The 25,860-nt window shown below is 38.9% G+C and overlaps 1 protein-coding gene across 1 annotated transcript in view; it reads right to left on the reverse strand.

Annotated features, from left to right (window-relative positions):
* Positions 1-273: 273 nt before the first annotated feature.
* Positions 274-25,860, reverse strand: part of TLN2 (talin 2) — a gene marked incomplete at its 5' end in the record, with an annotated part of 112,525 nt that continues 86,938 nt past the window's right edge. Inside the window, 8 exons of the mRNA XM_082488644.1 lie at positions 274-1,002; positions 1,945-2,070; positions 7,802-7,984; positions 8,073-8,135; positions 11,342-11,467; positions 18,315-18,439; positions 21,673-21,778; positions 25,526-25,633. Coding sequence (XP_082344770.1) covers positions 874-1,002; positions 1,945-2,070; positions 7,802-7,984; positions 8,073-8,135; positions 11,342-11,467; positions 18,315-18,439; positions 21,673-21,778; positions 25,526-25,633 — 966 coding nt within the window. The 3' untranslated portion in view covers positions 274-873. The remainder of the gene's footprint in view (positions 1,003-1,944; positions 2,071-7,801; positions 7,985-8,072; positions 8,136-11,341; positions 11,468-18,314; positions 18,440-21,672; positions 21,779-25,525; positions 25,634-25,860) is intronic.

The raw sequence follows: 25,860 nt of genomic DNA on the forward strand, positions 1-25,860 counted from the left end.
TCAATTAAAAAACAAAATGCAAACTATTCAGTCCCATGTTAGAGCATGTGTATGTGTGTATAATACTGTAAAAGTAGTCACACATTAGAGGTATATAATTGAAACAGCATTTTCCTTCATGAACCTGCTATTATTGAGGCAGTGACAAAGTTTCCATTTCTTTGTTTTCTGAGCTCTTTAAAGAATGGCTATTGCCACATTTTGTAAACCTAAATACTGTACAAGCAGAAGCTTGTTGGTATCAGGTAAGGAGTAAAACTACTAGTGCAAACAGGTGCAGAGACAATTCCTCCAGTTTTGGGGTGAACCAGCTATATAACACTGAAAGAGGACAGGCATCTTCAAACCCACACTCATGCGTGTTTCTCCACTCAGACGTACATCCTTCTCCATCTTGGTCTTCTTTTTACACAGGTAGGTGGGGGAGAACTACCAGCTCATGTGATATTTATCATATGAAAGACTTCTTGACTGTTTTCCTGTTAATATTATGATGTTTTTATAACAAGTCAAGGAACCATAAATACCTCAAGCATCAGGAAAGCGACAATAATACTGACTTAGTATCTTTAGTAAAAAGTGAAACATTCTCTCCTGAGATATAAGTCAAGGAAGGAACAGGAATGATGAGCCTAACACTGTACCATTATTTGATCTTCATGCACCTCAGCTAACAAGATGAGAAAGGACAAGTGTTTTTTGTCCTCTGCTCGTCCAAAGCTATGACAGGCAGTTTATTTAGGTAAGTGCTTGGCATACCAGAATGTTGTCAGAGCAGTTCTCACTGTACTGTCCCCCTTTAGCTTATTTCTTTAAAAGAAAAGGGAAAAAAAGGGAAAAAAAAAAAAAAAAGAAGAAAAAAATCTCAGCAGATTAACCCTCATCTTCTCTCAGCTCTGTGGGTAGAAATTTGTATTGCTGTTGACGGATCTGAGCCAGTTTTTTCCTTGCCTCTTCTAGCTCTCTTTCCTTCTTCAGCATCTCTTCTTGGGCTGCAATGATCTAGAAAACAGAAGCATAAATTATGACAGCAAGGAATACTGTCTGTAAAACAAGATTTCCTTCTCTATGACAGCAGTCACAGGCAGGCCTTGCGAATTCTCCAGAGAAGCACCAAATTTCAATGGCTTCATCAGGAATTGCTCAAATTTTTCCAGGTTCCAGGACTATGCCATCAAGAACACTTATTTCTTAAAGAGGACTGGAAGAAAAAAAAAAAAATCTACTAGCATACTTTTACCATATGTCCATAGTGCTGTGCTCCCCCAACATTCATCAGGGTGAGGAGTTAGCGCCTGTAGGATAAGCACGATGTCTTAACATAATGTTTGAGTGACAGTAAAATTGAACATTCATTACTGCAGGTATCCACAGTATTTTCCTGCATCTCAAAATGCTAAAGGAAAAATGACAGTATTACAGACATGCAGAAATGATAAATTTCAATATTGTTTAAGTGGTAACCACAGTACATGGCGTTCCTCATTCATAACAGTGAAACCACAAGCTGGTACAACTTCAAAGCCTTGGAATCTATTTTTAAATATTATTTCCCCATAATTGTGGTCACAGTAACAAAATGTCATCAGTTCTTATCTCTCTCTCTCTCTTTCTTTGATTATATACATACAAAACTAGTGTTCCATTAAGATCTGGGAATATTTAATGAAAAGAACCATTAGCTCCATCAAAATAAAAATAAAAGATATTGGACAATGGTAACTGCTATTACAGTAAATGCTCAATGAAGAAGTGTAGACATCTTACAGCATATCGCACTGCTGTTATGTCAGTGGTTACCTAAGAGTGAGACATCAAGTAATTTATCATAGATGTCTACATAGATTTGTCCAGCCTGCAATAGAGAAGATGGACATTTTAACACTATGCTACATTTCTGTGATAGTTTTTCCTCTGTTTTACTTCTTGGGTGATTCTACCAACCTGAGCAATGCCACCCACAAACTTTGTTTTGACCACAACGTCGTCATCCTCTGCTTTCCCAAATGCTGCTTTTTGGGCTGCCCTGACAAGATTGTCTGATGCTCGCTTGACGGCATTTCCTGCAGCCTTTGAAAAAGACAAAAGAAATTTAGTAGTAACAAAAATGTATAACTAATATGGATTCATCTGAGCATCAAAACTAAAACATCATTGCTTGATTACACAGGAAAGGTGTGTTTTGTTTTGTTTTTCCCAGTAAAAAGCAAATTAATCTTTCAAAATTAATGGTAGAGAGAGGAACACAATTACTTTATTTATGAATCTGGAAGTTGGGAAAGTCACAAATGAGATTCCCCCCCCCCCCCTACAGTTTGAAATAAAAGAGTGGATGAAATCACAAGTTACATTATGCACAACACTGATCAGTTTGGTTTTTTTTGAGGAAGAACAGAAAATGAAAGCTAGCGTATAAAGAAACATTTTAAGGCAATGAAGTTTTTAAATTAATGGACTTTCATGAGGGCAAATTATCCACTTACAGAGACATGATTATCTCATATTTAAACTTTTATTTCCTTAAAAATTCTCAGATTTTTAAAGGTAAACAGTCAAGCATTTGTAATATATCTTCTGTTGTCTAAACTGCGTAGTGTCAGCAACTGTGCATCAAAAAGAAAAAGGTAACTAAGCTACCTGCATTCTAACTTTGACAAAGCTATCTTTGCTATACTCTAATGGCAGTAAAGATTCCACACTGCACACTCAGCAGTGACCATGTCCACAGGCACTGGTTTAATGGACACAGAAGAGGAAACATGAGGAGTGGCCTTGGAATCTACTGTGATCCCCATGGAGATGAATGGAAGAAGAGTCCTTGTCACAAACAAAATGCAAACATCTCTTCCACTAAAGCTACAAGATGGAGCTGGCAGCTTTTTTGAAGCACTGAGGTCTTGAAGACCATTGGCTAGGAAATACCTTGTGCAGACATGTGACGGTAGTAAATGGCTCAGCACCATAAGATCTGGCACTGAATTTGCTCCAGTGTACTAAGAGCTGGTGAAAGTGGTGGACAACTGGCTCTGGGAGAAGAATGGTCCATGGTTTAATGGGTTCTGCACACGGAGGTGTAAATGAGATCTTTTGTATACCACTGGCAGTCCTTTAAATTTGTGAGTACCAGATAAGTCTTATGTCTGATATTTTGTATTTTAAAATTGGTTGATACACCAAAATTTGACCTATGCCTCCTTCCCGGCTCTTACTGGAATCCTCCTCCTTTCCACTTCTTCATCTATTCATCAATGTCAGGACAGAGGCAGGGAAGAAAACTTCTGGGCTGATGTCGACTTAGTGCTAAGAGGGGTTATTGGTCACTCGTTCTGAGGGACTGACTGGGGGACCTAGCTCTATGTTTGCTACTCAATTATACATACAAATACTGAAAGGTGGGCCCCCAAATGTATTTCAAGTGCTTTAGCAAAGAAACAACTTCAGAGAATGGGACAGAATACCACTGAGTCTTCAGTGCACAGTGGAATGCCATGCAGAGATATCTTAATTGTCAAGTATTTAGGTGAGATACCGGAAGCAATGTTATCAACACTCCTGCAGTAACATGCCACTTTGACCAGGCTATGAATTTATCACTACTCAAACTGACTTCTGTAATGCTGCACAGCATTACTTTGTACCAGGTACTCTCAAGAATAACTGAATACTTCATGAAGAGAAGGATGTGAATGATTAAATCTTGCTAGAACCACTGCACTGGGAAAGTGCCTATCCTGTAAATGAAATTTGAGACCTGGGTGCTACAGGAGTGGATTTGCTATTCGTACTGCTTGGATTTAAACCAGCAGAAGCAGGTTGGGACAGACATAGCTGTCCTAGCTTTAATCTACTGCCTGAGAAGTGTTAATTAGACTCTAAAAGTTTACATGGGGTCAAGGAGGACTGGATAAAATAAGAGGAGAAAACCACTAAGAGTTACTAAACATACAGAATCTGCATCTGGTTTGGGAAGTTCCCGAGTTGAAATGCTCAAAATCTAAGAACATAGTATAGAATAGTATACCTGCTTACCCTGTTCTTACTGGCTTCTCTAAGCATTTCCTAGTGGCCACTGCTGGAATCAAGATATAGATTTGGCTTAATGAACTTCTGGTCTCATCCAGTAAAGCTGTTCTCATATTAAACCCAAAACCCTAGTATCTAAGCGCAAATCACCACCACTGTGGAATAATTACTAAAATGGTCGATAATACAGCATTGTCCACACATTAAGGAAAGGTATACAATGAAAAGGATTCTAGGGTAGAATACAGCCGCAGCTGGTATGCGAAGAATCCACTACATCTGTGATTCCCTGTACAATATTGCTTGCAAAGCAACACGGGGAGTGGAGTGGGGTGGAGACTTCAAGGCCAAACCCTGCGATAATCCAGAAAACATGGGAATCAGATGGCACCATGGAACTGATGTGCGCTAACTCTAAGAAGAAAAACAGTGCGGAGGATGGAGCGGAATGGAGACACCGTGGCCAAACTGTGTGATAAAATGGGAACTTGAGGGCCAAATGGAACCCTTGAAGGTCTTATGGAACTGGTAAGCTGCCTACTTGTTACCCTGAGCCAACGATCTGTCATTTTTTGATGAAATGCTGTCCTTTGCGTGAACTTTGCTCATTCTAATGTCATTATAATACCAAAACACACCTCCATCTCAAAAGCTACCCGCCTCCAAGGTGCGACCACTCCTCCTTGAGTCTGCGCCCTGAATTTTTCGTAAACTATACCTTTAAGTGAGAGACAAGAAAATTTTACACCAATCATAATGAAAGTATTTATGGCTAGAGTCACTCCAACTCCACCTTGAAGTTAAAAAATACTATAAAAATGGCCCCCCAAAGGGGGAATGTTAGGGAAGACACCATAGTGAACAAGTTGAGGAGGACTCCAAAGACTGGCTTGACTTCTGGGATCAGGCGATGGGCTGAGCCTCTCTTCCCCCCATAAGAATGCTTGTGGGTAAGATTCGAACACTTGGCTTTAACAAGTGCTTCCCCAGGAAACTTAGAAATCTCCATATAGAGTGGTTATATAACTTAGTGCATTTGTAACCGAGCTATATTACTAACATGTTTAGTATTAGCACATGCTTTGCAGACAGTCACCATCACCAGCAATCCAACAGAACTTGCATATCTGTTGCTTAAATAAACTGCACTGTGTAGGCAGCTAGTCATTTGGGTTTCTCACTGAACGCGACCAAAGAGTGGCCGTGCTAGTTCATGAGCATGACTGGGCTGAAGGTGCAGTCCACTATTAGAACTGTAACAGTTTAATATATATGAAATATATAGTTAAAAAAAAATATATAAGAAATGTGCCTGGACTGATAGTGGTGAATTGGGCATCACTCAGAATTTAAACCTAGCCGCACCTAGCCTCCCACCTCGGTGAGGAGTGTTAGAACGCAAGGGGGTTTATTTTCTGCCAAAACTACTTTACCCCTTCACGCAACAACCACCAATAAACAACATTAATGCTTTCACAATGAGCAGAAAAAGGGTAGGTACTTGCAGTGTTGTGACAGGCAGTGAGAGAGCAGGAAGAGTTCCCTATTCTGTGGTTCCCGATGTCTCCAGGTGTCGTGTGTGCTGAGAATACTCATTCCCACACAGGCTGCTGGCCAAGACAGCCTGCTCACATGCTGGAGACACCAGCACAAGAAGGGAATCCACATGGACCAGCTCTGAACCTGCTTCCCTCCTCCCCCAGTCCTATTCCATATTTCCAGCTTCATCTCCCTTTCAAAGTTAACTTTCCCCCCGCCTGAAACGACACAAGGACAAATTATTTGAAATTTGCTCTGCTTAATCTGGACCTCATCCAAGGAGAACGGAAACATTTCCATTTGCTTCATTACGTTTTGGAACAGACTCTGTAACAGTGCATTCCAAGTTAGCATTCATGGGAAATGCAGTTCAAATGCTTTATAATAGTAATTTCATCCCGTAAGTTGTCATATCTCTGCTCCAACCTGGAATACTCTTTTACCAGGTTCTGATAACGAGAGGAAAGAAAAAAACTAATACACTCAAACTCCTGAACCTAACCTATCGACTGAAGCTATGTGAAAACATTTGTGCTGGGGGCAAAGCCAGGTGAAAAGCCTCAGTACATTTGACAAATCTGCCAGTAAAAATATTTGGTAGACATCAGCTCCTTGGTTTTGCTATGATAAAGGACGTTATTTCCAAATGCAAACCGCTTTTCCCTTCTTTATTCATTTTGGGACTAATATGAAGCTTGGTAAAGTGGTAAAGTTCAATTTCAATCCGTGGTTGGGCTTGTTTCCTTTTCACGTTCCCTTCCAACTTTTCACATTCAATGTCTATTTAATATTTGCCTACAGAGACTGAGTACCCTGAATTTCCTGGCAGAGCTGAGAAGACACAGTCTCTAGTACTTGATTTTGTTCCTGTTTCTATTGTTTGTTCTGCATTTAAAATTCCTTCAGACACATCTTGGCATTTGGATATTAAAGTTCAGGTTGCATTACAGTCAGAACTATCTTTCAGTTACTGATATCTCCCCCACAGACCCTTGACAAATTCAATCTATATGAACCCCCTGTAAAGCACTAAAACCATCTAATCCCTAGAGATGCCACTATAGAAAACATGACACTGTTTTCTATAGAAGAAACAGATTTTTCACACACTCACACATTTTTTTCTTCCTAAATATTTAACCCATTTTTCTACTTTGAAAAAAATGATGACATCAATTCCTCTTGCTCAGACAGTCATATGTATTTCCGTTAGACTAGATTCTACCTGTCCATACATGAACTGTTATATTGAGTGCCCATTAGTAGCATCTATGCAAATAAGAGAAAAGGGGGAAATTTCACTATCACCAAAGATACCCATGGTGATGGTATGAAAAAACAAGCTGAAATAGTTCCCACATTCCAGGCTGAGCATGCAAGACAGGAGGTCAGAGAAGGCTGTAGCCATTTTTAAAATGAACACCCTTAAACAAAATTTCTGGAGACATTAGATTTTACCCATCGTAACACAGAGGTAATTCAGTAATAGCTCAGAGAAGCTCAACATGGAATCAATGTGTAATGTAACAGGGAACCAGTTTCATGTAGAAAAGTTAAATCAGACTTTAGTTGTGATGTTGCATCAGCTTCTGTTCTTGTTTTTGTCTGACAATGATTCTCCATTTTAGAAATGTTTTATCTACAATTCTGTCTCTTGACTCCTAGAAACAAAGGAAAACTGACCACAACCCATGCTGGCACTTAGGCAAGTACTATGTTGAATGTATGCATAACCTTGGAGAGGTCAGGAGGATACTCATGTGCAACCAAGTTAGGTGTGCTTATCTGTTTGCAAGGTCACTGCGAGTCTAACTGAATGCAGAATAATTGCAGAGGAACCAACTATACTCAGTCCCTATAAAAATGCACGTAGTAAACATTCTCAGCTCATGTATTCCTGTGGCTGATCATGAATATGACTCTATCAGTATCTCACCTAAACCAGGGCTTGGCACAGGCCAGCCAATACTGACATCTCTCAACATCTTTTAAAAATGAAGATTAAAACAAGCAGCAAAGTGAGCTGTAGCTACTGCTGAATAATGACAAAGGCACAATCACTTCATCCTTGATGGATGAAAGTGCCCCAGAATCCCCCAAGGAAGAAAAAATGAACAGAATTCTGAAAATTCAAAAAACTATTCCTAAAATGTGGACAAAATTGAAAGTTTGTTCTTGCAGTGCTAAAGCAGCATTTACACAGCACTACTATGGGTTTTCAGTAATTAAGAACAACTACCTGCAGCCTCCTCATGGCTTCTGAGTCATGATCAGCCTTCACTTTGCAAGCGACAAGCAACTGTGCTGTAGAAGCTGCCACTTGTTTGGCAGATGAGATGAGCTTCTCCTCACTAGCGTGGCCTTGTACTGAGGCATTAGCTGCTTCACAGAGATTGCTGGTTGCAGCTGCCACCATTCGGGCCTAGGAGACAGTACAAAAGTCACTGTGTATTCTCACGGGATATTATTTCTTCAGGTGCTAGTTTTCCTTAAGAAAAGTTGTTACTCACAGCGGAAATAAGTCCCTGAGACCACTGTCCATCATCAGCTGCATTTGCAGGGATTGCTCCAACCTGAAAAAACAGTTCAGAGATGGCTTACAATGAAACAGAAAATACAATTGCTTTTTCTTGTACTTAGGCAAACAGTAATCCATGAAGAAAGAAAACACCTGCACCTGTGACTGTATCCAGCACATACAGGAGCAGAAAATCCAACTGAAAGTTAGTTATCAGAGTAGACATGCTTCCAGCACCCATCTGCCTGCTCATGTAGTGTCCAACTTGCTATGCTGCCTGAATTGCCCCATCCTTGGAACATGTGTAGAAGTCCTGGAGTAACGATTGTTGCAGCCAAGACTTTGGCCTAAGCAACAGTTGAAGCAGTAGTTCCTAATCTCCTGGCCTTCAAAATAACTTATTTGTGTCTCCACAGAACATTTGTATTTACATCATTCCTGAATCTCTTCTGATTCTGGCCCTATGGGAAGGTACAAAACAGAAAGCTCCACAGGGAAGCCCCCTAACTGCCTTAATGCCTAATTTGAGGAAAGCAGCCCATTCTTCTGCCTGGCTCATCCACTGAAGTGTTCATGACATCAGCAGTACTGGCAATAACCAGGAGACAGCTTTCTTACATCAGAGGACAATAACGAAACAGAAATCTACAGTTGGTTGCCAACTGCCTGTGTACGGGAGTTTTTGGGAGAGAAGCTGGAAAACATGAAAAGTAAAAACTTGTTGTACTTTAAAAGAAATGGAAGTGGGGATTCATAGATAATCCAGGGATCGGAATCGAATCCTTATGTGTATTATCAACATAAACAGAAGATGCGTTGTCTCATAGCTGAGAAATCAGTTATACAAAAGAATACACTAGGTCCCTGAATTCTTTACGTTTCAAGGTTTTCTTGCCTAATCATGCTAAGAAAACGTATTTTAAGTAAAGCACAGATGCAGGACTGTAGTTAGTGGTGTCTGAATTTTGTGTGTGCATATGTGTGAGTGAGTGAATAGGGGGGTGGTGTGGAAAGAAGATAGATCAGATCCAACTTCCCAGACTTCAACGATACTGCAGAAATGGAAATGGTTGCCTAACACAAAATTCATTCTTTTATAACAATTCCACAGGGGAAAGTAGTTTCACTTAAAACTTCTTTAGCAAACTCTTCAACTATAGCATTGCACCAGTGTGCCCTGTAAGATACTTTCACAGCCTTTACCAAGCAACGTTGGAAATTTATTTGGGACAAGGACGTGCCTTGTTCACACACATCCATGCAGTTGGGTGAGAACTTCTCACTGCCTCCACACCAAATAAGAAGGTCAGTGAGAAATCTAAGCCAATAGTCAGTACAATTTACTGTTCAGTACCGCAGTGATGTATGTGGAACAGATCCATCTTGTCCTTCCCACCTACATGCCAGCCATGCTCTTCTGAGGGGAGTCTATACCATGTGCCTCAGAAGGTTCCTTACAACAGCAAAACGTTTCCCCCAGTATCAATAACAAAATCTTCCTACCAGGCAGGTTGGAGCCATTCACTATGGACAAGAATTTGGTCCGTCATTTTAGGAGCCAGATTTCTGTACTTCTGGCAGACCTGGAGATACAGGCTACCACAGCAGTCAGAGGATACCCCATAGTGACAATTACCTAAGCACTAGTGATGAGTAGAGAAAGAATAGAAGGAAAATGGGTTAGGGCTTCATTATTTCAGAAGTATTTTAATGGCTTACTTTATTTGTGAGAAGTATCATAACGAGAGGATGTGCCGCAAACAATTCTGAAATCTGATGTTTTGTTAAATTTTGATTAGGATTCATTTCTTCACTTAAAGACTACAGTATTATTTGCATATCCTCCAAGCAGGCAAGAAACTATGAGTAAAAGTCATTCGCTGTAAAATTTCCTGATCTTTCATCAAGTTACTATAGAAGAGTGACAGATAAAGCAAAATGGCTAAATTCAGTAAAGCAGGCTGAACAGATCTGCTAATATGGCACTATATTTGACAGGTGTGCTTCTATTAGAACAGCAAGCTACAGCTTTCCTCAAACAGACAGACTAAAGTGGTCTTAGCAATTATCTGAACTTGGATGGAATAGGATGCAAGTGCTGTTAGCCTCGATCTGAAAGACACAAATAGAAATGTATCTGTGGGAGCAAAGAAGCCAAAACTACCTGAGGGAGATTCAGGGCTATCACATAAAAGCAGACTACACAATAATCTAAGCGAAGCAGGTAAGTCAAAATTCTCATTTTTTTGGACTGTCTCCACAAGCCAGATTTCAATGGGTATTAATAATGTCTTCTTTTAAGCATTATTGATAAGTTCCAGAGCTATAGCTTATGGTGGGTCTTTTCAAACAGTTACATCATTATTGTTCTGAAACAAGCGCTCTGTGCTCCTGCTGCAGTTAAAAACACAAGCTCCCCAGGAATCCTAGCTGAAGTAGACAGCATAGCGCTTTTGTGACAGGATCCATGACACAGTCTGCTCAGAATAAAAAATTAGATGAAATTGGAAACCATAACTATACAACAACAATGCTATATCTCACAGGCAACATATCTGTTTGATGGTCAGATTAAGTTTCAGAGTATATTAACTGGGAAAAAAAACAATGATGGATATGAAATGAATTACAAAGACCTTAATCCTGACCAGACCAAAAGGATGACACATGTTATAAGCACTCTTTCCATTGGTCCCAACAAATTTACAAGCACGTCCACTTAAATGTACTGAATTTGCATGCAGGCCTGTGTCCCCATTGAATCAGACAAAACACTGAGGACACAATGAGTGAGGGCCTTTGCTATTCTGGCCCAGAGTGGTACTGTACACTGTGACATTTGTTTGTGGATACTCAAGCTGTCTTATGGGACTATACATTAATAGCTTGAGCCACAGTTCTGAAAAAAAAAAAAAAACAAACCCAAAACAAAACAAAAACCAAAACCAAACCACAAAAAAAAAAAAAAAAAACCACACAACAAAACCCCACAAACATAAAACCTCCCCACAGCTGAAATATCTGAAGAGCCAAACTCTTGATTACACTTGCGAGGTTTAAACAAACATAACTGTGGTGTTTGTTTTGTTTAAGCAGAACCAAGCCCGGGCCAGGTAGTGTGATGAGCAATGAAAAGATTTAAATTTTTGTTAGTCATTCCCAAGCTCCTTTCCCACTGTTTTAACAGAGCACAGTTAAGAGACTAGATTCAGTTTTGATGCTTCCCCCCCTCTACTGTTGCTGCTTGTCCCATTTACGCACCTTTCCCTGTGCCACCAGTTCTCTCTGGGCTGCTGAAGCGGACTTCACAAGCGCACTGGTAGCAGCTGCAATAGATTTAGCTGCTTCCAGGATCTGTTCTTCGAAATCCAGAGTCTCATCTGCTTGCTATAACCAAGAAAGAACAATGTCACACATTATTCACCTGAAAGCAGTTGTATTTTCAAGATTGAGGACATATGCAAGGTGAGACAGGAAGATTTTGGAACACATCAGTAAATTCAGTAAGACCTACATAATTTTCTGCAAAGCAGTTTCATGTGGACTAACGCTGGGAGTCAACATAAGTGAATTTAAATATTAAGTTGCTCTTGTGGCTGCTCACACATGAAGCTGAGTATCATGCAAGATACTTAAAGAATTGCCTTCAACTTTCTAATAAATTACCTCCATTAGGGCTACTCAAAGCTACATTCAGAAAAGTGCAGGTCTGAAAATAAATTCTTATTTTTCCATATCAACATTCCTTTTCTAGTGCTACAATACTGGCTTCCAGGGTTGCTAACCTAGGTAGAGCATCTTCTAAATGACTGAACACTTAAAGTGTTAAAAAAGAACAGTGATAAATGTATATTGTCTCATTCACCTGTACTGAGAAATTTAACATAGATACCAAGTAAGAGTACAGATTTAACAGCTTTTGGTAAAAGCTGTCATTTCAGAGAGCAGCATTGTGAAGCAGTCCAGTTTAGTCATCTTGGAGATACGAGGTTCCAAAGGTCTGTCTGGAACACTTCAGTCATTCAAAGTTTTTCAACAAGCATGTGCAAATAGAGAGATCAGCTGTTCCTAAGGAGGTTTCTTGCTATTTAAAAATGAAAATCTATTGTTCCATAAAACAACAACTTCCCTGACTTTCTAATAATTTAAACAAATACTGAAAAACATTTATCCCTTGAAGCATGACTGCTAGCTCCCAAACAGTTAACAAAATAGACAGAGATAAACGGTTATTGTTATTTTAAACAGGAGCAGGTCTGGGCCATGTATTCTGATTATTTTTTTTTTTTTTTTAACACAAAATAAACAAACAGAATGTATTTTGTTGGTGATCAAGCCTACCAGAATCTAATGCAGCATGACCAGTAAGGCTAGTGGAGACAATACCAGAACAGACCACCTTCTTAGAGATGAGGCTGTTGAAATACAAGTTTCTCCCAGCTTATGCAACCACAGCATTCTTCTGCCAAATAACTAACTTTAGGGACACCAGCTAAGTGGGCTTTGAGTTAGAAAACTGGCCATTTCATTTGCAAGTCTAAGTACACCCATCTAAATTTAAGTCAGGTTTAGTTCTCCTGTTACTGCAATCTGATGAAATAGTAGTCAATTACAAAATAGAAGATAATGATGAGTAATTACAAATCATTACAAAATGGCACATGCATCAGTGCTCAGTCCTACAACACTTCACATAACTGCCACATAATTAAAACAAAGTCCAGGAGATGAAACCGTAGCATCCATAGACACCAGAAAAGCTTAATGATCTGAAAATAAAAACCCATATGTAGATGAAGTTGTTCAGCACTTTAAAGGTTTTCTTCTCCTTTAGGAAAAGCCATCTAATTCAAGGAAAAGTATTTATCTGGCCTTTCTATTGGGCTAATCCCATCAACTGAAGCATATGTCTTTGTAATAAGAGTATAAAAAATTGCTTTGTAAAGGGAGCAAGTCATGTTCCACATGAATTTTTGGCAAGGCTTGCAATGTAACATCATGACCATCATTGTATCTAAGCTGTAATCACATTGGTCCTGAATTTATGCAACAGGCCTTGTCTTATTTATAAAACTCTTACTTCAATCACGACATCACAAAACCAAATTGACTAAATGGAATTCAGTATAGTTACTACCAGTTTTCTTTTCATTATTAAAATAGATGCATTGTTGACTTTGATTTGACTAACGACTTTAACAGAAATATCCACAAAAGTACCACGAGATGATAGTCAATTTAACAGACACTCACTACGCTTTTAATTTTGTCCAAGGCTACCTGTTATTGAGAGTTTTTAAATTTTCATTTCCAATGTAACGAAGTAGTTATGTATATTATTCTTTATATCTCAGCAGTGTCAGGAATTCAAACTTAAGCGAGTAAGCATTTCAGTATCTGCTTATTACAAAGGAGGCATCATTCTTTCATAAAGTTTAACAAAATGCCTATGGCCATACTCTGATCTATTATGCAGCTGCGTATGTGCCCAGATGGTATTCAATTTGCGAAAAAACAGCCACCAAAAAGAGGCTGAAGAAAAGTAGTTTCAGTTCAGCATAGTGAGTAGACTACATATTGCACATAAGTGCTAAGCAAAAAGGACTACTTTCAAAGGGCATGCAGACAAACAAAATTACTGAGCATGCTAATGTACAATGGCTGGATTAACTTTCCCTGTGGAGCAGCAGGTAGAGCTCAGCAGGAAAACACATAGCTAAACCTTAGAATCTCATCAGATAACAGATTTCCCCCCCACCCCGGTGTACCAAATGAATTTCTTTCCAATTATAGTGAAATTTAGCTGGTGAGGAAAAGAAGCCACACCCTCAAACTTCCAAATGCTACATTTCCTGTCATGTCACAACTTCTTTTATTCCTGGAAAAAAGAAAAAAGTTTTCTATTGATAGTTGACCCCTTCTGTGGGGAAGAATCAGCCTTACACAGTACTCAAACTGTGGAACTTAAGTTGAGTTTTCATCTTTCCTAACAAATCCTTGTTTTCTAGTCCTTCTTCTCGAATGCTTTCCCTTCAGCATTCTCAGGTATGACATCTACGGGCTGGATACTCATATTTGAAATGGGGAAGTAGGCACAACGCTCAATCAGTGCTGTGGGTATATTTACCTGCCTGTACTCTCCACAAAGAGCATTCCTTAGCAGTAAGGACATGTAGCAGTCCAAGACCAAACACAGCAAAACACTCTACAAGAGAAGTAATTCTTCTACCTGTTCCCATTATTAAAGCGTGTGTCCTGAACTGTCTTAAGTTCACACTCATCAACAGTACCCTCACAACATGTGCCAGTTTACAGCCTTCATGAACATAGTTCGGAGCAATGCTGTGATACATGGCAGAAAATTTCACCTTGTAAGATTTTAGCTACTTAAGAGAGCTACTTGGGTTTCTTTAGAAAACCAGAACCATGAGACAAGTGATCAGCTGCTTCTTCAAGTAGCCCTCATGAAGATCAGCATCTCTTTTTCCACAAGCCACTAATAAGCTGTTATTTACTCCACTAATAAGCAGTTATTGACTATGTATGGGTATAAATGGATTGGAAAATTAAGTCCCCAGAACAGACAAACCAAAATTATTAGGCTAGCTACAAAGTCTGCAGCATGAAATATCCTGAAAATGCTGATTGCACCATTTAAAAAATACACTTTGAGATGTTTTTGCACTGTACTTTAACCAGTTTTCTATAGAAACTCCATTATTAGGGGTAGCATAAAGTCAGGGTTAGTAGGAGAACAAATGAGCCCCCAATCTCATTGCTAAACAGTAGAAAAAAAATTACAAAAGACAAACCATTTTATTTTGAAGCAGCTCTCATCTTCCATTTCATAAAGAGAAAACCATTATGGGTATGTTACTGCACTAAAGCCGTGGAAAACACAATAACCATTTCAGTGAACGTCAATTCTTGGCACAGCTGCTGCTCACTGTCATAAAAGGCCCTACACAACTTAAAGGTCCCTCCAAGAGCAACTCTACTGATGAAGGAGCTCTGCATGTATATATTTTAAATCAGATTAGATTAGGAGTCTGCAGGAAGTCTTCTAAACCTGCTTGTGAGTGAATGTACTCCTTCATATTGCCTTCTACTATGTTAAAACCCCCGGAGACAGGGCAGGACACTGTAGGAATATGTTTGATATATAGTTGGATTAAATAACAACCTAATATATCAAACATATCACACAGAGTCCTGCAGAAAAAGGCAATCCAGGTTTGATTCATCATGGGGAAAAAAAAGGACAAACTGCTGAAAGCTAACAGCAGGGAACTCTTAGTGACTACTAATGACACTTGTGTTTGAAGGCATAAGCCTACATAGAAGCATGAAGAGCATACCAACAGAACAGGGTAGGTACAGCAATGCTCTCTGCTGTTGTACCTCATCTATCACACCTTTTCCTTAAAAGTGTTCTTTTTCCAGTATTAGTGAAGCATGTAGTTTTTATTAGACAAAATGTTTTTCTTAAAAAAATTACTAATTTGGGGGGGTTATTTTACAGCCAATGGCATATGTGCATAACAAGAAGAATATGTGGCTGCATTGCCACAGACACCTGACCCTCCAAAAATGGAAAACAGAAAAAAAAAAAAAGAGTCCACATTCAGGAAAAACATAATTGTATTTAAAGGAAATACAACAGCCAACACGTGCTTAATAAACAATGAAGATCTCATTGCTTCACAGGTCATTCCCCACCTTGAACACTGCAATGAGAATACTGAACAGGTTTTGTGTTATGGGGAGGAATAACACCACCTACTTAGGAGAGCCCTCAAAGTGCTTGCAAGATATAAACTCAGAAGACAGACAGATATTAACAGGGCATCAACGGGGCAGTGGACCACCAGACTAAGCATTTTAGGAGCACATTCACCAGCAGCCAAATGATCAGGATTTAAAGCAAACAGAATACGCATCATACAATAAAACATGAGCAGCAGTTAGCAGGTCTGTGTCTTATTAGAGATTGTTCTCTGGGATAAGATGATTCCTAGTAGTGGAAAATGAAGACATCCCATGCTATTGATCTCAGTCTAAGACATCAAGGAAGTATGATAGGTGCAAAAATATGAAGAGAAAACAAGGATTAAAAAAATCCAAAAATATCAAAAGAATTAAGATAGCGGAACAAATGAGAAAAAAACCCTACCTTCAACTATTGATTTTTTTTCTTTAGAGATAACAGTCAAACCGGAACACGCAACACTGAAAATTTCAAGCCTAAATCAAATGACTCCCGCTCCGGGCCCCAATAACAGAAGCTTACCCAAAAATAGAGAATCAGCCACCAATTAATAATGACGAAGATGATGGATTTCCTGCAGGCAGATTATTCTAAAATTACAAACTAAGAATATCTCTGCAAGTTGACTTGATGATGATTACTGTTAACCAAAGCAGGATATTGGTCTGCTGGAGCAAAGGTCTGTTCCATTGTAGAAGACAGCTACTAATCCTGCATTTTCTAGACTAAGCATAAGAAAAATGAATCGTATCAACTACCTTACCTAGTCTAGGCATTCACACGACAACACTATGTATGCTGTCAGAGACGAGCACCAGAAAGACAGAGCCTGTTCAAAGCAGGAAATCCTACTCTGGGAGGATAAAAGCTACAAGCCTTCAGCAGAAAAAGTGGTATCTGAGCCACTCTGATTTCCTAGTACCTTTGATGTGTATTACAATCCATATTGTGAAAGGGATAAAACATCTAAAAAATGATGTAAAGGCTGTTTAAATCCCAAATTAAACAAATAGTTTTAGTTTCGGAAAATTACAAATAAACAGACCAATAAATCACAGGCAAACTGGATACTCAAATTAACATGTTAAATGAGGAGCAGGTGTGAGATCTGTATTCACTGGGAAATTACAATGACCCTGGAGTGGCTTAGATGTTAGAAGGAAGCTGCTCCATGGTTACTAGGCAACACACATATGCTATTGTGCAGCGATTGTATAGAAAAGGTGATGGAGGACTCTTCCTCTCCTCAAACTCAGCCTGTGTCCTCTGCTCTGTAGAATCTCATTATAAAGGACCATTTTTCTTTATAAACAAAATGGATGTACTTGTTAAAAGAAAAAAAAAAGCAGGACAAAGAACATTTCTTTTTCATGAGCTAATTTATTCCTATCACTAAGCGGGGGTGGGGTGGGTGAGAAATCCTCAAAGAGTGGAGCTACCAAGAACTATTTCATCTGATGTTCCTGAATGACAAAACACCACCCTGCACCAAAACCAATCATGCAACACAATGTTCTTGAGGCCCTGCTGTTTAGAAAGACTTCTCATTAGCTTTACTTAGAAAATAGTTTTGCACCTACAAAGCAGCATAAACAGGGAAATAGATACATAGTCCTTTCCTGAAGTCAATTACACAGCCAAAGCATGATTTTCATTTTAAAGAGATGAAATTCTACGCAACATGGTCATTTCTTCTAAAACCTGCCTCTTATTCCACACTAGGCAAAAGGTAGCAATTCTCTGAGATCCAGTCTTGCGAGCTATGCATACAACCACAAGTAACAGCAGTTTCATATATTCCCTATGTATCACGCGTGAAAATAGTTGGTTTAATTTTATATAATATATTCAGAAACACGTTTGAAATGACCTGGCAACATGCAACACGGCTTGCTTTCATTGTGAACTGTGATTTCTTTTCCTTCGGGAAAATTAAATAGAAATGGTCATACCACATATCTGATTTGATACTGACGCAGCTACTCTTTTAGCATGGCATAAAATGCTCTGGTTTTAATCTTAGAAAATCCTGAAGGTCTTTTGCATTCTGCTGATCACTTCTGTGTTGCTGCTGCTTTCTCCTGCTATACTACACACATTCAGATGAGAACAAAGGGTCTTCAAAGGAAAGCAAGTGAGAATGACTTTTCACATCAGTAAAATGTGTTTGGAAGAGAAAAGTAAATAATCAACAATAATGATACTGTAACTCTTAAAAGCATTTCCAACATTTGGCTTGTCTTCCTTTGCTTGCTCATGGCTGGTGCTGGACTCACCAGCATCCTTTTACCCTCTTCTTTCAGGGGTAAGTCCCATCCAGTGCAGTGTCTAGTGGCACTGAGACTGATGCAAGGTTTGATTGTTTATACCATTATTGTGGACAGTAACAAAGTATACACCAATATATGGGCTATATGCATCTTCTGCTTTATTAACTTCAAAGAAACAATGGGGATGGACACTCACCTTTGGCTTGGCTCTTGGTTTCAGCTGCTCTAACTTCTTTGCTGCAGCCTCAATTGATGCTGCAGCCCCTAGTAGCTCTGTCTCCGCAATGACTGTTGGGTCTTCTGGGTCCACCCACTCTGTCCCTGAAATTAATGGAGATGAAGACAATAACTTCAGTGCCACTGTGAGCTGCCATTCAGAGTGATTTACAATCACACTTCTAATGTCAAATACCAGATGCACATCCTAGAAAGCTGATTTTAGTACCACAATGGCATAAAAACACTGTAGCTTACGCCACTGAGAGCAAAATGTAAGTCAGCGTGAAAAAAAATGTATTTAGCAGGATTATTCTGTTACAAAAGTAACTTAAGAATTGTAAGCCAAGCAGCTTCAAAAAGGGATACTGTCCATACTAGGAAGAAAACTAGCCGTCACTCTACTTCGGTTTATCAGAGCTCTCACAAAGACAGTTTCTAACTTGACCAAGTTGTAAGGTACATTGAGAAGTCAGGCAGACTGGTAAAGAGGACACGTTATAGACAACAGATAATCATTCACAGCATACTTTTCAGAGTCTCTTTTTTGGCAGTGGTTAGAGATGAAGCTAGTATTGAATGAAGAAAGCACGCTTTTGGCAACGTGTCTCTAACAACAATGTAGAGAAGGCCAAAGCAGTTTCTGTAACATATCCAAAGGCCAACTTTCTGTTTGGATTTTTGTTGAGTTTTTGGCATTTCTCTTGGCTCAAAGAAATTTTGTAGGTTCACAAAATGAATACTTGGCTGGTGGTGATCTTAGATTTGTGGAAGTTCTCACTGCATTATTATTTTCAATTTCATACCATCATGCTCTGGATGACAAGATTCGGAAAGCATCCATGTTCTGGATTGAGGGGAGCAATGAAACAGCCAAAAAGAAAATCAGATGGAGAGAGAAAAGGAAACCAGAAAGAAAACTAAGGTCATCACTACAAAGGACAAGGGGAGGAAGTGGTGTCACAGATGGAAACAGAAAAGGATGGGAAGCAGTGTACACCAGACAAAAAAAGAATCAGCTAGAATGAAAAAAACAAAAGGTAAAAAAAAAAAAAAAAAAAAAAAAATCTTTTAAGGCCTTGTTAAACTTATTGAAACAGGATCAGAAAGTTTGGGTGAACCTAACATTAAAACAGCAACTCAAACACTAATCGTTATTAAGGAAGAGTGACTGGGGAGAACTTTGCATCAGGAATAGCGTAACCCATGTCTGATCATCAAACATCAAAGGAAATATCCTTCAATGCCTATGGATCAACATTGCACCAGCTGAAGAATGAGGCAGTTTCTACTATGGATGACCAAATCACGGGAGAATACAAAATGACTGGCTCCTATTTATGATGTGCGAGGAGAAAGCTAAAGTACATGGTACTGTAATCCTAGTGAGCTACGTTTCATGCTGCTAATCCCTATATAGTACGTATATATGTATTTTATATCAAATACCAAAACATAACCAAAGACAATTTTTCAGCTCAAATGGTGTACGAGATGAAGGAATTCTATATTATTCTAATATTGGCAGATAAGCAAGGGAAAAAATATTTTTGATACAGGCAGCACATATAAACACAGGGAAACCCAAACTTGTACAATGTAGCAGTTCCTCTTCAGAGAAGGCATTTTACACGGGTGGAAACACATTTACATGCTAAATTGGTTAGAAGACAGAATTTTATCATGTACCTATAAATGAAAATTAGGAATGAAAATTTGGAATGGTTAAAAAACATTTTGATTTCCACAACAAAGCTTCTAAAGTGAATAATAAAAAAAAAAACCCTACAGGCAGTAAGTGAAAAAAGAAATTAAAAGTGAATTTTTATTTTCATCAATATGAATTAAAATTTAAAAATACTGGAAATGAATAGATGCCTCCAAAAGTGAGGACAATAAAAAAAATTTTTAAAAAGCATTTAGGGAATAGAAGAATTCTGATATTGGCTTGACTTGTTAGCAAATGAAAATGGAAATTTTGAAAAATAAGAAAGAATGCAGAAAAGGCTCAAGAATTCAATAATTTACCTGAACAGGAAGAAAGCGTAATGTAGATCACTGTTATGTGAAACAGTAATTATATTAAGACATAGAGGGGGAAAAAAAGTAAGAAAATAATAAGGGAGTCCCATATATGAAAAGTGTTTAGTCAGGATTCTTTTCCAAGGAATGCCCACTGATAAAAGCAGGAAATAACTGAAGAAAGCGTGCAGTGTACGTTACGCAGAATATCAGAAAAATGAGTATAGTGATCTCTGGCCTAGCTTAGGAAAGAAGGATTGAACAAACAGGAATTTACTAGAAGCCCTTGGTGGGGGGGCAGGATTAAAAAAAAAAAGTTATTACAATGCTTTATTCAAAATATTTTACTGTAACTTTCTATTCCCCAGAAGATCAGAATGCGCATATGCCTTTCTGATGGCTGTGAAGATTTCTTTAGACTAAAGTTCCCAGTAAATCTGGTAGTAGATGTGCTTCAGCAGTAGTGGTCTAATATTTAATAATACCACCCTTAATACGTATTCATCTCATTTAAAATGTAGAATGTTAGAACTGCTGTCCTAAGAGTTTGCATGCATCACTGGATAAAAATTTTACCAAGGAAGTCAGTATCTGAGAAAAAGATCACTCATCTGTTATAAGAACAGAGAATTTTTGCTAAGTAATGGAATTTATTGCTTATTTGAGTGCTGAATTTATATTTGTCCACAATAATTTTAAGAGTTCAGGAAATCATCCAGACCACAATTTTCTGAAGTCTGATTGTTTCATTAACATACTTTGTCAGGGCAGGACCCAGACAGAGGACTGTAAGCACTATAGACCTAAAATTGACATCATTGCTAGAGGCTGAGTATTAATTCAGTAAGATGATGGATACGTATCCCTTTTTATTTGTAGTTGGAAAGCAACTGCCACTGCAAAGCAAAGGACTTCTTTTGATGGAACAAACATGAGTGTAAGGAAAGGGACCAGCCATCCGATGAGAATTCAGCCACCAGTTTAAGAGGAGTAATATTGTATTTTGTTTTCTGCTACTGTGGCTCTTGAGAGCTCTGCTTGAAGGTTCCATCTTCAAAGGCCGCATGATTTACAGATGACTTATGACTGATCATATGAAGTGGGAGAGGGTCAAATACACGAGTTTACCAACACTGTGAATAACTGAATACCAGCAGAGAAATTAAAAGAATGGAAGTAGGTGGTACCAAGACACCTAGAACATACTAAAAGGGTTTTGTCTGAGTTTTTGATTTTGTTTTAAACTGCAAATATGACAGATCATCATCTCTGGAGTATAAAGTGCACCATACTGGTAGCCAGGGTGCCCAACTCACCTTTCATTGCTTCTGCTGACTGGATGAGCTCTGTGACAGCACCAGCAACCCGCTTGGAGAAAGAGGCCAACTGATGCTTTAGTTCTGGAGTTGGTTTTTGAAGGATCTAGAGAAAGAAATAAAATGTAATAAAGCATATTAGTAAGGATATTCCAGAGCATATTCCAGAGAATGCTGTAACATTCCCAAGGCACACTAGTGAAAGATTTATGTTATACAGCAATTGGCTAAGAGGAAACATGAGTCCAGTGAGAGAAACACTACTATCAATGAATCTAGGAGCAAAGACTTACACGGCAATGTCTGATGCATACTAGGAAAGTGGCACTGCTTTGCATTTCTACAGGAATGGACGCTATTGTCTGGAAGTTCTCAGTACTAAAACTAGGACAGAATTCTCCAAAACAGAGGTGAATATGTAGGAGGAATATGCAGCTTCAGCACTCCATCCTCAGGAATTATAGTCATTATACTTACACATCAGGGTTAGTCTTTCTAGATGGCTAGAGAGGAGCTGATTTTATAGTATTAACAAACTGGTTGGTCACTATTTCTACGAAATAGAATTACAGAATTCTGCAAGCTAACACTAGTTGCCTGTTCTGGAAAAAAAATCAGCAATGGTGAACACCATGGAAATACCAACCCTAGGAAAGACCCTTAAATAGAAGGGAAAGACAGACACTTCTGAACTGAACTTGCATCAAGTATTAAACTGTGCTTCTTCAAATGGAAAACAGTCAGACGTTCAGACAGTGATATTGAATTCTTCCTCTGAAGAGGAACAACATTTGCATTGTTAATCACCATATTGTATGGAGAAAAAAAAAATTAAAGTTCTGGAAATTCATATATACTCTAAAACTACTTCTGAATGAAGTATGACAGATATATAGAGAGATTTAAGAGCAAAATAAGAGGTTGAGTCTTGAAAGTCACATTCAGGTGTGTGTTTTCTTAATGTTTTCAAAAACTCCCCCACAGAGCAGCTCCGAGAACTAGGTGCATGTTGAAAACACATTTTATCTTTTTGTAAGTGTGTTTCCCATTTTGCAGTCAAATGCCAAGCCCCTTACTTTGACAGATTAAACTAAACTGAATTGTTTTCTTAACTTTGCCTGGTGACAACTCTACCACATGGGGAATTCTCTCTCTCTGGAACTGCCACATCAGTGTATGGGTGGACTGGTCTCCTGCTCCTAAGGATGATCTTTAGTCAACTAGCATCCATAGTAAACAGAAGTACATGAATCCTCAATAGCTAAACAATCTGCAACACTAACAAAATGTAACTGTTATAACCAAGGTTTATACACTGCATAATTCCTTAGTATGGCAGAAATTGAGCATCTCAAGCAAAAATGTCCAAAAATATGTCAGGATAGCAAAGAATGACATTTTCTGTTCCAGCAACTGTGACACTAGTGCTACCTATGATAGGGGTGACAATGTTGGAATTGAACAAATGGATGCAAATTTTAAAACTAGGCAGTTTACAAACTGCATTGTTTTAAAGCCGATTTAGAACTCACAATAGATTCTCATCCCCTGCAGAGTCATATACAGGCACAGCATGAGGACAACAAAAGCTTCAGACTTCCTCCTCAACTCAGCATGCATCAATACTGACCGAGGTGGAGCATACGAATGTGTAAGGAAGGCAGGACAGTCTTTAACCTTGCTAAGAATACAACCTTCAAGTTGTTTTATACGAATTTGTGCATGCCCAAGAGCTTTAATTAGTGTGTTCCCATGCTCTACCTCTAGCTAGGTGATTAGGGGAATACACCTTTGAGCAATCAAGTCAGTTTTGTACCACTTGTCCAAAGCAACCTCTGCACAAGTCAATACAGTGGCTTAAGATATCTTAGATATTGCATCCGACAACTATTGCACCTAAAAAGTGTCATCTCCTTGGCATCCCTGCGTCGAGACATCCATGCAATCATCCCTAGCCTGACTAACAAGGGCATGACTGAACTTACTAACAACTCTATCACAAGGTGCCACATTGACTAATTAGAGATTTCTAATCTGCTTTTCTGGAGGTTATAAATTAAATGAGATTGTAGACCTATGGGTTCTAAACTACCAGAGTAACAGGGATCAGGAAGCAACAGGATTGTCTGATGCTGAAACCATCTTACTATCGCTTTCCTTTATCTGAGCAAAACAAATCTGAGCTAGGATGTTAAGTTAGCAAGATTGTGTATGGCCGGAGAACAGCTCAGGTAACCACAGAACAAGCAAACAAATCACTTGGATTACATCTAGACTGTGTCTCTGCCACAAATCCCAAGAGTTAGAACTCAGGGGAAAGAGGGCAAAAGCCCCTAGAGCAAAAGTTTGTCGTTTAGTTGGTTCAGTGCTCCTCTGAAAGTGATCTTTTTTTCCATCTACTTTCCAGATCCCATTTACATTTATGGAGTGCAGCGTGGATGTGTTATGTGTGTACGTGACTAGCTCTAGACAGACTTCAGCAAAGAATCAAGATGAAATTACCACTCCATACATCTTTTTTTTTCCATGCAGGCATTATGCTTTTCAATAGTGGTTGAAATCTGGGTTAGAGTCAGTTTTCTAAGGCAGCAAACATTGCTGGGGGGAACAGGAATTTTCTCATGGCTTTAGGGCCCTGAAAGTAAAGCAGTTTAAGGTATAAAAGGCCTGTTCCACTGTATTGGAGGAACAGGCCTTTCTTACCTTAAGTCTCTTTACTTAGCAGAGAGAGTAAAAGAAAATGAGCAAAAATTGACTCAAGTCTTTGGTTTATTCTGGCATATAGTTTGAAAAAAGAACTATGACTGAGTTCAGGAGACCAAATCTGAAAAATTCCCCTAAGTACTTCTAAACTAAAAATGGGTCACACATCTAATTCTAAATTAATTACTACTACGCAGCTCTAGGAATTATGTTAACAAGTTCAATCTTGCTTGAACTATCTTCCCTGCTAGTGGCAAGCATAACTGTGACTTTACTTCTATGTTATGTATATTTCAACTACTTGATGTAAATGATTAGAGAGGCTGCACTCTCAGCAGTAAAGCTGACTTGGATTTGTTAATCTGCAGTTCGTGGCTGCAAATTTCAGTTTCAGAGACTTTAATATGTCATCTTAAAGTCACTTAAAAGAAATCTCTGCAAGTTCATGAAACTGATTGCTGATTTAAGTCACCTCCAGAAACTTCAATATCTCACAAATTTTAGTTCAAACACACATTATTGCATCCTACAAATACAATAGCAAGAGAAGAACAATATATTATGTATGGTCAAGAAAAGCCAAGTGACAGCAGGATTCACAAGTTTGGATTTGGGTGGAGAAGTTTTATGCAGAGCTTTAGGGGTGTCATGTCTGGCATGAGTTGGAGAGCTCTTTGTAAGGCAGTGTTGGCTTAGGGTTTTGGGGTGGCACTGAGTAGGTGCCTCATTTTCCTGCAATCAGGGCTGCAAAAGGCATGTAAAAGTGCTTTCATAAAGATTATGTTAACCTCTTTGGTCTGGGGGACAGGACTGTTCCTGATATGTCTACTGCTTATAGTGGGCTTAAAAGAATACTAAAGTGTGTTATTTTGCTTTCTTTGTCAGAGACCATTTTTAGGTCGGGATCCATACTACCTCCAGATCTGACCCAGAATTCAGTCCCATTTAAATACTTCCAGTCTTCCTTCTGTCTCTCAGGTTGAGCAAAAGTACTGAGTTTATTTCAGCTTGCTTTTCCTGAATAACAAAAGTGTTCATAATCTTGTGACAAACTGCTAAAAACATGTCACTATCAGCCACTATAGAAAAATGTCAGGGAGATTGTTCTCCTTGGAAGGGATCCAGTATGTGCATGCAGATGACTCCTTACCAGGAGAACATGTTCCAGGAGTTCCAAGTATCCCAGGGTACATTCTGTTCCAAAGCGCAGGGCTCTCTCTCGAACTTCTTCGCTCACATCTGGGTGATATGATGCTTGCTGAGGAGGCAAAAAAAACCATTAGTACCCCAAAAATGCTCCCACAAGAGGGGATCAATGCAGAGAAGACAGGGGAAGGAGAAGGGAAGAGATTTTTCATAACGCGCAAATGACTTTTGAGCTTGAGGGCCAGCTGTTTCTGTTGTAAAGGTGTAAGCAAACTGTGCACAAAAAGCAGCAGAGCTCCAGTTCCGAGAATGGCATTGGGAACACTTTTCCTTTTATCA

Source organism: Vanellus vanellus, assembly GCF_965231255.1.
Source record: "Vanellus vanellus genome assembly, chromosome: 11".
Classification (NCBI taxonomy): domain Eukaryota; kingdom Metazoa; phylum Chordata; class Aves; order Charadriiformes; family Charadriidae; genus Vanellus; species Vanellus vanellus.